This window comes from Bos indicus, chromosome 1 (assembly GCF_029378745.1).
Source record: "Bos indicus isolate NIAB-ARS_2022 breed Sahiwal x Tharparkar chromosome 1, NIAB-ARS_B.indTharparkar_mat_pri_1.0, whole genome shotgun sequence".
NCBI classification, from domain to species: domain Eukaryota; kingdom Metazoa; phylum Chordata; class Mammalia; order Artiodactyla; family Bovidae; genus Bos; species Bos indicus.
In genome coordinates, this window is record NC_091760.1 from 59,677,882 (window position 1) to 59,693,650 (window position 15,769).

The 15,769-nt window shown below is 43.3% G+C and overlaps 1 protein-coding gene across 50 annotated transcripts in view; it reads right to left on the reverse strand.

Moving 5' to 3' along the window:
* The window catches only part of ZBTB20 (zinc finger and BTB domain containing 20), an 863,676-nt gene that overhangs the window by 24,842 nt on the left and 823,065 nt on the right, over positions 1 to 15,769 (reverse strand). For all 50 annotated transcript variants that reach the window (XM_070793746.1, XM_070792544.1, XM_070793369.1 and 47 more), the window contains one exon: positions 11,157 to 12,761. In XM_070793746.1, coding sequence (XP_070649847.1) covers positions 11,157 to 12,761 — 1,605 coding nt within the window. The remainder of the gene's footprint in view (positions 1 to 11,156; positions 12,762 to 15,769) is intronic.

Below are 15,769 nucleotides of genomic sequence, written 5' to 3' on the forward strand. Positions count from 1 at the left end.
TCTTCTCAAAATGTAACTTTAGAGAGTTAATTGGTTATTCTGTCTAGACTGCCCTGAGCTGCAGACTGGCCTTGTCTTGCGTGGAGGTTGAGTAGGTGGTAGATAGCATGATGATCTCAGAGTCAAATGGTCCTGTTTAAATCTAGGCACCAAGGCACAGCCTGCCACTCTGACGAATCTCCAAATGCCTCTGAGGTACACGGTTCTGCTTACCTCACCGTGCTGGTGTTGACATAAAATACGTGTGAAATCACTTTGCAGACCACCAAGAGTGGTGTGGGAATACTTGCATGGTGTTCTTATTATAAGACTATCCATCCCTCCTCCACCATTAAATGGTTCCATACGCCTTTTTTTGAACTCTTGGGTCAATTTTAAAAATAGTTTTCTCTTTCTTTGCTCTCAGTGTGTTGGCTGAAACCCTTCTTTCTCGTCAGTTTACTGCTTTGGTTTGCTCTTGGCTTAGAAACCAAATGATCAAACTTGCTAAAAGCTGTAACGTATATAAGAATATTGTCACTGAATGACCACCTGAAATAGTCTTCTATAAGTAACGTCCATGGGCCTGTACCATCTCTTTGGATAAATAGAGACTTGGTTTTGTTGGTGCTGTGTGCCCTCGTCTCTGCTCTTTGAGGGTGAGATGAACTGCATTATGGTGTTTCCATCGTTCCCACCTCACCACTGACCGCCCAAGGCAGGCAGCCAACACGGAAAGCCTGTCCATGTACCCTCCCATGTTGTTTGCTATTCAGTCACTAAGTCGTGTCCAAACACTGGCGTGGGTTGACATTTCCATGCATGTGTGCTAAGTTACTTCAGTCATATCCAATTCTTTGCAACCCTATGGACTGTAGCCCACCAGGCTTCTCTGTCTATGGGATTCTCCAGGCAAGAATACTGGGGTGGGTTGCCATGCCCTCCTCCAGGGAATCTTCCCAATCCAGGGATCGAACCCACGTCTCTTACGTCTCCCGCATTAGCAGGCAGGCTCTTTACCACTAGCGCCACCTGGGAAGCGATTTCCATAACCCAGCCTAAAGCCGGAAGCCTCTGAAACTCTTCGGTCATATTTCAACATCTGAACAAGGCATCAGGGTAGGAAATCTTGAATTTGAGTTAACTTCCATTTAAAATATGTGCCTTGACAGTCTTGCCATTTTCCTCCATCATGAAACAGATGAGGTTTGGTGTGTCCTAGTGATGGTGGTGAAGAACACAATCACATACATGCTGACTGTGTGCCAAGCTCAGGGTTAGTGCTTTCTGTTCATGATATGTTTTATGAAACTTTATCTCACTGGAAAGCTTTTTTGATGTGTTTGTAAACAGAAAAAGATATATTTTGAAGCACACGATCCTAAGAAATGGCTGTTTGGTTCAATTATAACTCCACAAATTTCTAAAACAATTTCATTGAACTTTGAACTTTTTCCTTTAGTTAATCACAACCTTTTTGGCCTGGCTTTCTCTCCGCTCTGCTGTCTTCCAGTCTTCCTTTCCCTTCATCTTCATGGATGAAATAACATGAGCCATAGGCTCACAGGGATAGAAGAGTTTCACTTTTAGGCTACAATGGGAGAATTTAGAAGCCTTGTTCCTACCTGAAGAGTTCAATCCCTGCATGCTGTTTATATAGGTACATTTTTTTGAAGTGAGAGATTCCCTAAGAGAAACAGTCATGCATGTTATTTTTAGCTGGAACATTTCTGTCAGCCGTAAACATGCTTGGAACTCAAGCTGGTCTTTGCCATCCTCGGGCTTTCAGTGCACTTTCTAGAGGCTGTGACAGGCCAGCCAACTATCTTTTAAAATATGTCCACCTGTCACCTTTAATGGGAAGTGTGCCTTCTTAAAGTTCCAGATGGTATTTTGGCTGCTAGGAAGTTGAAACTCGGTCTGTGTTAAAAATTATCCTGCTGTTTCAAACTTTCACCTTCTTATAGTGTATTTTTCCCTCTAGACAAGGTCAGCGATGATGGCTTGTTACTTTCGCACCTTTCTAATCTATCCGTTGGTTCTTCACAGGTGTCGTCTCTCCCTCCATAGCTTATATATGCATGTTGTTTATATGCACCTGTGCACCCAGCACCGAGGTCTGGCCGTTAATTACCCGTGTCACCCTGGGTTTTCTAAGTGTTTTCATCGCTGTGGGTTTGTTCCCCTTCTGTAAGTGAGGAGTTGGACCAAGCACTTGCCACATTCCTTTGCAGGTTTAGTGGCCTTCGGTCCACCATGGCCCACGCCCCAGAGGACTCTGGTCCAGGTCTTGTCAATGCGTGACCTGAGGGCAACTTGCTTAAGTCACCCAAGGCGTCGGCAGTCCCACATTTTAAATAGGACAATGTATTCTACCACAGAAAAAATGATGTGATAGTTAAGGAGGAAAAATGTTTGCAAAGCACTTGGGAGCTCCATACAGGAAGGTGCTCTGAAATTATTCAGGTGCCTCACTGGCAGAGCATAGGCATTCCAGGAACTGCCTGACTACTAAACAGGGTGCATTTTCAGATTAGTCAGGTGTGAACAACTCATTTTTTATGTTTTGATTTGAAACAGTATCACTCACTAGAAATGAGTGATTCTTTCCCATTATTTTCCTGCATGTTACTTAGAGTGAACCCCAAATGGCTTTCAACATTATACATGAAATGGATGTGGCTGGTGTTGCTTGGTGCTCTCGATGTGGAGAAATGAAATTAAGACGAGTGGTAGCAGATGGCTTTCTGGGTCCAAGCCTGTGGCCAGGAACAGCAAGTCTGATAGGTTAGAAAGGGATACAGAGTACCAGGCAGACACTGGGATTAGACACAGGATGAGGAAGCTCATATAAGCCCCTGTACTTTAAAGTGATCCATTTTGGGGCCATACAGATGCTGGAGTCAGATATGAATTCCATTTCCTTGGCTGAATGACCTGGGCATGTTACTTCACTCCTGTAAGCCTCAGTTTCCTTATCTATAACTTGAGAGTAATACAGTAAGCACCTGTCTTGTGAAAGTATTTTGAAAATTAAAGCAATAAAGCACTTTTGCACAGAGTATGTGATCATTTCAAGAAAAATTCAACTGTTCCTTTCAGCACAAAGGAACTGGTGATAAATGAAATCAACTGAAAAATGACTTGCATGGCATGAGGAAGCCTACTTAGGATTTTGCAAAAAACTGTTTCAGATAATCAATAAAGCAAGTGATTATACTGTAGCTATGCAATTCAGAGTTAAGGGTCTAGTCTAGTCTCAGCTACATATGCTAATGGAAAGAAGTGGCACCATGAAACAAATGCCAGCAAAGAGACAGAGGATTCTTAGCAGGCAGCAACTGTACTCTAGAGGCTGAAAAACCAGACAGCAAGTGGTGGAACAGAAGCGGAGGCAGTGTCCTTTATGATTCCGTGTGTGTGTGTATGTGTGAGAAGGGAGGAGTAGTGAATGCATGTATTTTTCTCCAGTTTCGGATGCCTGCTCCCTAAAGCATCACTTTTCAACTCCTTCTTGTGGACTGGGACTGACATTTACGCTACCATGACTGACAGTGAGAAAAAAAGAGAGGAAGAAAGATATATTCAGGTTAGAGGCTGCAGAAGGTCTGCCTAAAATTTGAGGCTGAGGCACTCCAGTTCTGAAGAGTGACCTCTGAATTGGGGGCTCAGCAAGAATCCATTTATTCTGTGGATTCTTTTTCATTCTAATCAGGCTTTTCCTAGGCTGCAAAGAGGACAGTGACTGCTGTTACAGGACACTTTTTTGAAATACTGTTCCCATCTAGTTCTCACATTCTCTCGGCCTCTCTATCATCTGCTCTAGCATACGCCTTCCTTCAGGTGAGTACAGTGTGGGGCAGTGTACAGAAAACATGGTGTTTGCTGAGGGGGCGGAGAGCAGGGAGGGAAGAGCAGGTGCAGGGGGAGGTGGCTACTGCCGAGGAGAGCAGAAGGGGTCTTGGAAATTGCAAGTCCTCTGAATGGGGACAATCAAGATCGGAACAGAAAGGGGGAAAGGTCCAGTGACAAGAATGGAAGGTGCTCAGATGGAGTCATGCAGAGCCTTCACGGGCTGAAGAATCTGCTTTCCACCAGAGAGGTCTAGTTGGAGGGGGACGTTCAAGACCACCTACCAGCCTTTCTCCCAGTCTGGGGTTAGAGGGTGCAGTCCTGGTGCCAGCTTGGACAGTGAGGCTGTCTGGGAAGGGGTGGAACTGCCTACTGGGGACACACTGCATTTATGAGACCTCTGTGGCTTTAGTGACAAGTAAAAATTTTGATGTCAAGAAGACTTTTAAAGATGTCAGGGACCTTCGTCCACATTACTTGACTTTTCTTACAACTTTGTGAGCGGGTAGAACCTTTTCCTCTATCCTTCAGTACTAAGTTCTGTTAAGATCTGTATCTTACATGACAAGAAAATGAGGCTCAGATTGATTATAGAATTTACCTAAAGTCACTCAGAAACTGGTAAAATCAAGGCTTTCTCACTTCAAACCTTACACTTGTTTGTTACTCCACTGGCTTGATACAATTAGTAGCCCAAGCTCTATATAAGGATTATAACATCACAATCTTGATCGCACTGTTATTACTCTATGGATACCATTGTTATGTTACTATCATCGATATATCTATTTTTGTAAAATTCAAGGCCAAAATAGCTGAGCATCTCAAAGTAACAGAAAAAATGATCAATTCTGCAGAGAACACTAATGGGCATTAGTGACCGCTGAGTGGACTGTTGATACTATGACTCAGAAAAGGTCCACATGTCTACCACTTGTTGGTAAAGAAAACACAGGTGGGAACACAGGTACAATATAGTCTTTGTATATAGAAAAAGAAGAGAAGAAAAAGAAATTTATGTCTTGGTAAGAAAATAATGAATTTATGTATAGGTTCCCCAAATTAAATTCTCCTGGAAAGTATACTTATATATTTGAACATTCAGTCATTCACTCAACCAATATTTGTTAAGCAAATACATATGCTAGTCTGTACCATCTATGGATTTTAAAGCAGAAGTCCTAACACTGGCTCTTAAAAGAAAGTTCCACCTGGACAGCACTGCCAGGTAAAATACAGTTAAATCTAGATTTCAGACAAACAATGAACACTTTTTTAGTATAAGTACATCACAAATAGTGAAGGGGTATACTTAGACTAAAAAAAAATATTTGTTGTTTATCCAAAAATTCATCTGGAGATCTTTGTTTTCTAAGTCTGGCAACCTTATACCTGGTAACAAAGAAATACCCTGAATGCCATCTTAGTCAGCCTTGTAATTCTGTATGCAATTTTGTTGTGTAGAGCAAGGTACAGCAAAAAGAATGTGGTATCTGAAATTTGTTCTGATCATTGGAGAGTACTTATATAAATGTACAAAGTATATTTGCATTGTTTCTATGGAGCTACATCCTAAAATAAATAAAACAACTCTGTAGAAAAAAATTTTTTTTCCCTTTTGAAAGTGATTAGATATCATTAGAGAAGAATTCAGCTCATTCGTTGATCAAATATTTTCTGAATGTTTACCATGTGGAAGGTATTATGTTGGGTATATTGAAGCATAAGATATATATGATATATATCATATAATTGGGCTTCCCTGGTAGCTCAGACGGTAAAACGTCTGTCTACAATGCGGGAGACCCAGCTTCGATCCCTGGGTTGGGAAGATCCCCTGGAGAAGGAAATGGCAACCCACTCCAGTATTCATGCCTGGAAAGTCCCATGGACTAGGAGCCTGGTGGGCTACAGTCCATGGGGTCGCAAAGAGTCGGACACGACTGTGTGACTTCACTATCATATAATTATATATAAAATTGTTTCTGCTTTCATAAAGTTTACATTCTAATGGGAAAGCATAAAAACACTCACACAATGATAATATAGGGCTTCCCAGGTGGCTCAGTTGGTAAAGAATCCACCTACAATGCAGGAGACCCCAGTTCAGTTTCTTGGTCAGGAAGATCCCCTGGAGAAGGGATAGGCTACCCACTCCAGTATTCCTGGACTTTCCTGGTGGCTCAGATGGTAAAGAATCTGCCTGCAATGCGGGAGACCTGGGTTTGATCCCTGGGTTGGGAAGATCCCCTGGAGGAGGGCATGGCAACCCACTCCAGTATTCTTGCCTGGAGGATCCTCATGGACAGAGGAGCCTGGTGGGCTACAGTCCACAGGGTTGCAAAGAGTCACACATGACTGAGTGACTAAGCACAGCACAGTTATAATAAGTCATTATTATAAGTTAAATTATTGCTATAAGTTAAGTTATTGTTATAATATTAAGTGCCCAAAGGAGTACATTTGCCATGGAACCTTGAATATGCAAGATATTTGCTTCCATTAACATAATTTATCACTATAAAATCAAGCTGTTGTTCAGTACTCTGATTTACTTTTTTAAAGACGTAGATTCTTGTGAGTGGAATTTTGGGGAACAGTGTTATATAACATAAACAACCTGAAGCCATCCTCCTCCTAATCACCCAGGCCGTCTAGGGAAGTGAGTCACAACTCAGTGTGAATCAGGGCTTGTTAAGACGTAGGTCACTGGGTTCCCATTCAGATCTGGGCTGGACTCGAGAATGCACATGTTGCTGTTGTGGGGACCACAGCTTGAGAAGCACTGTTCCCACGTTACCTTTGAATTTTCCCTATTGCGTGCCTTCTATGCCCACATTCACCCCAGGCTTATCCTCCTGTGTCCTCTGTCTTTCCCTTCTGTCCCATGCCTTTTTTTGCTTTTTCTCTTGGGAGAGGGCACAGAGGAGTCCTGCTTTGTTCCATGAGAGGATGGTTTGTGTTATCTTGCCTTTTCTCTAATTCTCTTGTTTTTAAATGTGTCCTTAACTCTTGTTTTCCTGCCCCACAACATTTATGAAACTTCAGTAAAGCAAACTTGAGAAATTCCTAGAAGAGATGAAGTCCTTTCGTGGTTTGTTTGGCAGTAGAAAGAGTGGTTTAGTGAGAGATTTTCTTTAAAAAATCTTTAAGGAATGAAAAAAAAAAATTCATGCTATGTAGGAAGTTCAAGGGAAACCCAAGGGGTATCACATTGCTTTGGCATTTGCATTCCAATGAGGAAGGAAACATGTTGACAGTTATTACTCAGAGATTGGAGACAGAGCAAAGAAACTCAATGTCTCTGGGAGGAGGAGGCTAAAGTAATGAGGATTTTAAAGAAAGCATTAAGTAGTACTTTACCTTTTATGCAGAGCTCTCACATGCATAATACCTTTACAGTAGCTCAAAAGGCAGGAAAATTATTGTTTCCACTTTAAGCTCAAAGAAACTGAGGGTAATGAAATTAAGTGACTTGTGTATGGTCACAATTAGAGGAACCAAAACTGAACCCAAATAATCTAATTCCAGCACAGTCATCTTTGACTTATGTCCCTACTCTAAATATCAGTGTTATAATCATCAGGAAATATGCTCTACAACCAGTGCTCCCTTGGTGCTCTAAGGTAGAGGTTAGCTCCAAGGTCAACATGATGGACTAATTATTTGTCACAAACATGTCCTTTTAATGACTATGTGGATCATTAACACAGACTTACACAGAACTGTATTTGGAATTCAGATCTCAGAACTGAGTCTCTCCGATCGTTATACGTGTGAAAGCTGCTCAGTTGTGTCTGACTGTTTTCGACCCCATAGACTATACAGTCTATGGAATTCTCCAGGCCATAATACTGGAGTGGGTAGCTATTCCCTTCTCCAGTGGATCTTCCCAACCCAGGGATCGAACCCAGGTCTCCTGCCCTGCAGGTGGATTCTTTACCGACTGAGCCACCAGGGAAGTCCCCAATCCTTGAAAGCAAGTATCATATTCATTAAAAGTTGCAGTTGCTAAACTGCAAAGCTGGTTACCATGCATAGTGGCTGTGATGCTGAGAACCTAAGTTTTTTTCCTTTTAACTCTGTAAAGCTACTCTTTCCTAGTAAGATTCTTTTTGGTTAGATTAAAGGTAGGAAACAGAATCCATCTCTACTCTTCCAGTATACCCAGGACTTTCTAGAATCTTATTTTACACTAACATTTGGACTCTTTGCTGTGGATTTTTATCATTTCCACTGGGCTCCTGTAAAGTTGTGAGGCTCCACTTTTTTGATGTTTTCTCAAGACATTGGAGAGAACTTTGTTTTGAAATGTCAGCCACAGTGAATCCAGGTCCTGAATTACTTCCATATGTTCAGGCTGTCTTGCCTTTTGAAAACTGAGACCAATTGTTCCTAAACTTTGTTAGGTTATAGACTTGTTCACTTAGACAAGTATTGATAGAGAGCTGACCATTCCAAACTGCCACTGCCAGATGATTTGGGGGTGAAATGGAAATGTTGATTCTTTTAGATAAAGGTACTCAAGTGATAGATGTACATTATTTATTGTTCCTGGATGTGGTCAGGTTATACACACCATTACAAAGACCTTTATAAGTTATGAGGAATTTCATAGTTTCCCAGAGATCTGAAGGCCAACCTTTGAGCATAACTCAGATTTATAAAATGACTTTACTTGTAGCCTTTGTATCTATGATGTCTAAATTTGCAAATCCATTGCTGGTTTTCTTATGGGCAAATCAAGTTATTTGGGTTAACCACAGAATCCTTTGGTAAAATTGAATAAATATGTTCATACACCAAAGAGACAATTTTCTGTAGTACACCAAAATGTTATGCTCCAGATTTAAAGCCTTATTTTGACATGTGATCTAATAGAGTATGTAAACTTTATATCTGCTGGGTCTACTGGAAGAGATGCAAAGATGGGGAGGGTAGACACATTCATGGATCCAAGACCAGAGCCGTCAACTTTGGTTAAGAATACATCTCCACAAATGGTCTCTTTTCCCCTCCTTAATCCTTAATTTGATGGATTTACAATGTAGGTACTCAGAGGAGGAAAGGACATAAACTATGGGAGAATACCCTATAAATCATAAATTGCCATATAAATAAAAATATTACTATTTGATTAATCTACTAAATAATGATGATACCATACCACATGGAAAATGTCCTTGATTGACCTCAGGTTATTAGATATTCACATTTACCCTAAGTAAATACAGTGACTTACTGATTTTTTTCCTAAATGCAGCAGTAGTCACTATGTTTTTTAGAGGTATGAAAACTGTCATCTTTAAGAACTGATTCACACAAGGGCACATACATAGATTTACATATTGTTCTGACTTAAGTTGAACTGCACAGAAGGAAAGTTTCGTCTTAAGTAATGCTCTGTTTCCGTTGTTCACTTCCATGTTGGTATGTCTGTTGCAGTTCTTCCCTTCTATTCCCCAATTTAAATTGATCTGCTTTATGTCCTATCCCCTAGCTAGTCCTGCTGGTTGACCTGAGAAACAAGGTTGCTTTGAGGAACTAACTTATTTTCATGTATTGTAATTCAAGTATGTAACTTTCCCCTGACAATTTATTTGTCTTTTAACAGAGATATTCTAGAACTAGAGGGTTAGCAGATGAATGACTCTCCTAATCAGTTCTGTTCAGCTCAGTCGCTCAGTTGTGTCTGACTCTTTGCGACCCCATGGACTGCAGCAGGCCAGGCTTCCTTGTCCCTCACCAACTCCCAGAGCCTTCTCAAATTCATGTCCATCATGTCGATAATTCCTCATAATTCCTCATAATAGGAATTATATAATTCCTCATAATTATATCATTCCTCATAATAGGAATTATATAATTATATATAATTCCTCATAGGAATTATGACTCTCATAATAGGAATTTCAAATATGGTGATCATCACTGAGTTAGTTACTTTTAGTATAAGAGAAGCCATGTGAAATCATATCACATATATAGACCCTTATATGGAGGAGCGTCTGTGGAGTTCTCACTTCTGTCTGGTCCATTGTAGAACTAGGAAAGGGCACTCACTGGCTGGGAGGTCAGGAAATCTCTGCTCTAGAATCATGGGCTCCAGGGATGAAGCACTATCTTGCCCAACTACTTACCTGATGAATAACTGAATCCCCTCTATAACAAATCACTATGAAATGATTATCCATTCTCTCCTTGAACACCTTTAATTATAGGAACTCATGCTCCCTTTGTAGGTTATCTACCTATCTTTAGAGCATCTCTGCTTAAACTTCCTCTTTTATTTAATTAAATTATCTTTATAGCTTCTAATCATTGGTCCATTTCTATATATGTGAACACAAATAGAACAAACTTAATGTATCTTCCCTCAAATCATTTAAATAATGCTAATAGTGCGAACAATAGCTTCCATTTATAGAGTGCTTATTATGTGCTGGAGATTGCTTTAGGAACTTCTTCATATGTATTAATTCATTTAATCCTCAAAACAGCACTACTATCACTATTTTCCCCATCATATAGACAAGGAAACTAATGTATAGAAATGTTAAGTAATTTTGCCAAGCTGACAAAGCTCGGTAGGCACTTTCAATTCAAACCTACGCACCGCCAAACACCTCTAGCACCTTCAAACATGACTCATATGCCATGGCTTCACAGCCCTTTCCATCTTAAACATACTCCTTTGAGTGTGCCCCAGAGTGTCTACTGGCCTTTTAAACGGGAGAACCCAGAACTGATTGTGGTCTCTAGATGTGGGAAATAGAGAACTAGCACTGGAAAACAGTGAGCTTATCACCCCTCTTCATTTCAGGGACCATAAGTGTAGCTTCCACTGGCATTAGCCTTGTTGTGGCCTCTTCAAGCTGTTGGTTCATATGAACCAACAGTAAGTTTCAGAAACTTACTACAGGCTAAAACCCTTATTCCTGTCTGGCCTATATGACTTGGGTCTGTAAAATGAGGTGACTGGAGTATGTGATCTCCAAGGACTTTTCCAGTTCTAAACATCTAGGATCAAAAATATGTTTCAAAGTTCAATGTATTTCAAGGATGTTGTGCCTGCAAATTCTGTATCAGGTTTTCTCATCTGGCCCTTTCCCACAAAGGGTTTCTGTGATTTTGGTGACAGGATGCTTGGTTCGTGGGATGGGGGCATAGTTGGGGCTTCTAGAAGATGGTTTACAATATGGCTTTCTGTAAAATCTGAAAGATGACTCCTACTTTCCCTTCCACCTACAGGTCCTGCCCCTCCCTTCCCCCAGCCCCCTCGGCCTCTCCCCCTGCTGCCAGGCTTCCAGCCGGGCCGCACTCACCTGTGTGTACGAACATGTGCTTGACGTAGTTCTGTTTGGCGGTGAAAGTCTTGTTGCAGAGAGTGCACTCATAAGGCTTTTTTTCGCCCTGCCCACTGGCTGTGCTGTGGCCTGCGGATGGGGCCAGGGGCTGTGGCGCTGGCAGCTGTGCAGTAAAGGTCGACAGGCCGGGCTGGGACACTGTCACAAACTGGGTCTGCTGGCCTGCCAGGGGCTGTGGCAGGCTGAAGAGGAAAGGCTTGGGGCCGCTGCCCGCCGGCTGGGTAGTGAAGAGGGCCGGCAGGTAGGTGTTACCGGCTGTGCCAATGACCTGCGTGTTGCTGGTTAAGGTCAGAGGCATCCTCAAGTTGCTGGTGAGGGTTTCGGTCTGGCGTAAGTAGAGCTGGGTACTTGGCAATGGCTGCCCGATGGACGTGTTGACCGAAGGCTGCTGCAGGACACTTTTGTCGGAGCTGTTGCTGACAGTGATCACCGTGTTGTCCACCTCCACCTCGTTGCTTCTTTCGGGGGAGGAGGCACCGGTCTCTAGCTGGTGCGGCTGCGGGGCGCCCTCGGCCGGGGCTTCCGCGGCCTGCTCAGGTTGGGCAGGTTCGGCCTGGCTGTCCCGCGCCGCCCCGGGCCCGAACTGCTGCTCCACGGAGTCAGGCTCGGTGCCTATGGAGGAGCTGACGCCCGAGTCGAAGCTTTCGCCCTTGGGCTCACTCTCGGTGCCCTCGGCCTGGTCGGTGTCTTCCGTGCACTCCTCGGACTCATTGCGCTCCAGGATCTGCACCCTTTGCTGCCCGTAGTAGTCGTAGTCGTCCTCCATCTCCTGCTTGATATGGATGTTGCCCACCAGGGTCTGGATGCGCACGGGCCGGGGCTGCTTGCGGCAGTGCGTGGTCTCGGGGGTGGTGGACAGGTAGCGCTCCATCTGCTGCGAGCGCTCGTGGATGCGCGTGATCCAGCTGGGGTCTTCTATGTGGTGGTCGCGGGGCAGGCCGAGCGCAGTCTCGTGGTGGCTGACTACTGCGCCGCTGTAGAAGGAGCGCTCGCCGCTGCCGTTCTGCATGGAGCAGGCGTACAGCGCCGAGTAGATCCTGTCCACGCTGTGCTGCGGGTGGCTCTGCAGGTAGCCTGACTCGGTGTCGCTGCTCTGGCCGGAGGTGCCTGACTCGGGAGTACCCCGTGGCGTGTCCTGGCCTGAGTCCTGGATCCCCGGGAACACATCGCCCACGTTCTGCGACACGATGCGCGTGCACTCATCGATGACAGTTTTGATCTGCAGGATGCTGGCGGCCGTGAGGATCTGCAGGGCTTCCGACTGCGAGACGCGCAGCACGCCGCTGTACATGAAGTCAATGAGCTTTTGCACCGACTGCACCGACACCACCGACGGGATCTCGATGTCACTGTAGCCCAGCAGCAGCTTGTCCTGGAAGAAGGGGCTGCCGGCGGCCAGCACGCAGCGGTGTGCGCGCAGCATGCTCCCGTGGATGCGCACCGTCACGTCACAGAAGTGGCCACGGTTGCGCTGCTCGTTGAGGGTCTCGAGCACGGAATTGCTGAAGTTGTGAAGGTTGATGCTGTGAATGCGCTCGGTCATCCCCTTGCAACTGATGTCACCTGCACGGTGAGACAGACACAACACAGGGCGTGGGTCAGAGCGACCTGGCTGCATCCCTAACATTTGGGTCTCAGGTGGGCAATGCTCATGGCTCCTAGCAGCACCCCTTTGCAGACACAAGCAGGCTCTGTGGCAAGATGGATAGGCTTTGTATCAGGTCGATCTGTGGGTATGATGTCCTATGGTAACAAGGCCTTGGATTTTGTTGCAACAGGGCCCCAGCTATTTGGGGGTACCGAATCCATAATTGACCCCCTAGACCTGCAGCCAGGGTTGTCAGCTGAAGTACAGCAGGCTAAAAAACTGATGGGTCATTGCCTGCTATTCCTATAGCTTCAGCAAATAAGAACCAAAAGGCAAATGAAGACTTGTTCTCAGGAAATTCTGCCTCCACTTTAGACAGACCTAAGCCCAGGTCCTTTGGGAAAGCTTGTATTTTTCTCAATTTATCAAAATTCCTTATTTTATTCATAGACCACAATATTTAATTCCCTTCCTATTAATTAACATGGCAAATTCCGCAAATCCATACCACATATGCAAAAATTCTTGGAAAATTCAGCTTAGACTAAGATAGACATCAAATAGCTACCACCGTGTTTTCCAGTGGAGGGACACGCTCTAGAATGCAATCTTCTTGCTAAAGGAGCACTTGTCCACTGTCTGTATCTACATTTTTCTTATCCTCTTTGGTGAGACCTGTTTGAATACTTTCTAGGGTGTTGTACGTTATATCGTGGTTGTCTGAATTTTCTGAGGCTTAATGAAGAAGAAACGTCAGAAAGGTCAAAGATGGCAGTGTTGACCTGGGAGACTGGAATACACTAGGTGACCATATTCATCATTCAAACTGGGCTCTTGGGAGGACTGTTAGTAAGCAGGTCAGGACGATAGGGTTAACCTTGAGTGGGATGCACAATTATCTCAGGAACTGGGTGCTCTCTGCTCTTGCAAGAGGGATATATCCGACAGTTGCCAGGAGGAAGGCAGCAGTCAGCAACATGGAACATCGGGACAGCCTGACCTACTGCCATCCTTCTATCCTAGGCTACACAGACAAGGGATAGGCTGGTAACACCTAGATCTCAGATTGAGAAGGACAACAAGTGTCTATAACACTAGGCTGAGGGCTTTCCTGTTGTTTTCCTATTCTCTAAAGAATCCCTCTCTCCAAGTCATTCTTCAGTCATTCCCCATTCTTGCCTTTACAACTGAATGATTAGCTTGAGGGAGGCCAAGTAAGTAGGCTTTCAAAACTAGGTGACCTAGGTATAGATTGTTGGTGTGACCCAGATCCCTGTGTCTTGTTAGAAGTAACCCAGAGGTAATGGCTTGCACACACAGGAATGCCCGCCTCCTCAGGTTCTTTCTCCTCTGCCTTAGGAAAGAGGACCTGCTCAGAGAAGTCTGAGCTCAACAACCTTTTCTACTTGATACAATCCATCTCCTCATTCTGAGTTCAGCTGTTGTGATTGCATCCTTATATACTCATTCATTTCCTTTGCTCCCAACTTTACATTCAGTCAGCCTCACAGAAATCCACTAAACTTAATAAATGCTGCCTACAGGCTCTATGTTATCTTTGAGTGATATGATTTGCGCAAATTTTTACGTAAGAGAATTCCCTTTCCTTCCAATTTCTATTAGGTCTGTTAATGTGTCTAAAACATTTCATTAGATGACTGTTTCTATTTTTCCTTTTATATAAAACAAATTGTCCTTGCCAGGTTAAGGAATCAAGGTGAATCCTTTATAACTGTTAATACAAAACACAGCACCAGAGGAAGGCCCCAAAAACCTAGAAAGGAAAATTTAGGAAATCAGTCAGCAGATCATATTCTAATGTCTTACTGAGTCCCTCATGCTCGTGCACTGTGATAATAAGAGCAATTTTTTTTAAGTGTCAAGTTTTAACTACTTTATGTACATTGTTTCATTGAGTCCTCACAACAATCCTGTAATGTCGGTAGTATTATTATCCCCATATTTCAGATGAGGAAACTGAGGCCAGAGGAACTGGGAAACCACTCAAGCCACACGGGTAGTTGGTGGTCAAGCTGGCATTTGAACCTAGCAGTCTGGGTCTAGAGTTCACACTCTTACCTGCTTCACTGTATTGCATGCTTTGCCTCTGAATGACGCCTGGTTCTTAGGTGTCCATGGGTCTGCCATAAAGGTGCGTAATAAGGCCTGTTCACTGTACCCTCCAGCTACTTCTATACCTATCCATAAACTAGTGTGCTGTCTCATAGCCTCAGTCATCTAATAAAGCACATTTTAAAAAACTTATAAATGGAATAATGCAAGAGATAAAAGAGAGTTCGGGCACTAAAATGTAGAGGTGTCTATATACAATTTTACCATCACCAAGGTCTCTTTCATTTCATTTCATTAAGTAAAATGGTAAGCACTAAAATTGGCTAAGTCTCTGAGTAGGATGGATTTATTAAAAACTTTTTTTTCCACACAGGTAAAAACACTCTTTAAACACACAATTGCTCATAGCAGCAGTCACAGCTATATCACTTGAGTTGTCATATATGACAAAGAATTGTCTTCCTTCTGATAACTCTGGGAAGAAGCTCAATCACAATTATCATAATAATTAATAACCATGTAGCATTTTACAGTGTACAAACTTTTACAGGTATAAACTCATTTACTCCTTATAACAATCCTATATATTTTCAGGACAGGTCCTATTATTACTATTTGATGTAAAAGGAAGTTGAGGGTTTCAAAGTATCTAAATGACTAGCCCAATGTTTTCCAGAGCTAGTAAGTGGCTGAGGTGGGATTAGATCCCATGTCCCTTTGATGCTCTTTTTATCACATGATACTGGATCACTGACAAATGAAATCTGGATTACCCAAAGACTGAGGGCCATCTAATTCTCAGAACATAGAAGAAAAGATAAAGACACGGAAAGTGATGATGGAGCTTGCTGTAGAGATGGATATGGTCACCAACAAGAGCTGTCATTATATCACACACATTTGTAGATAC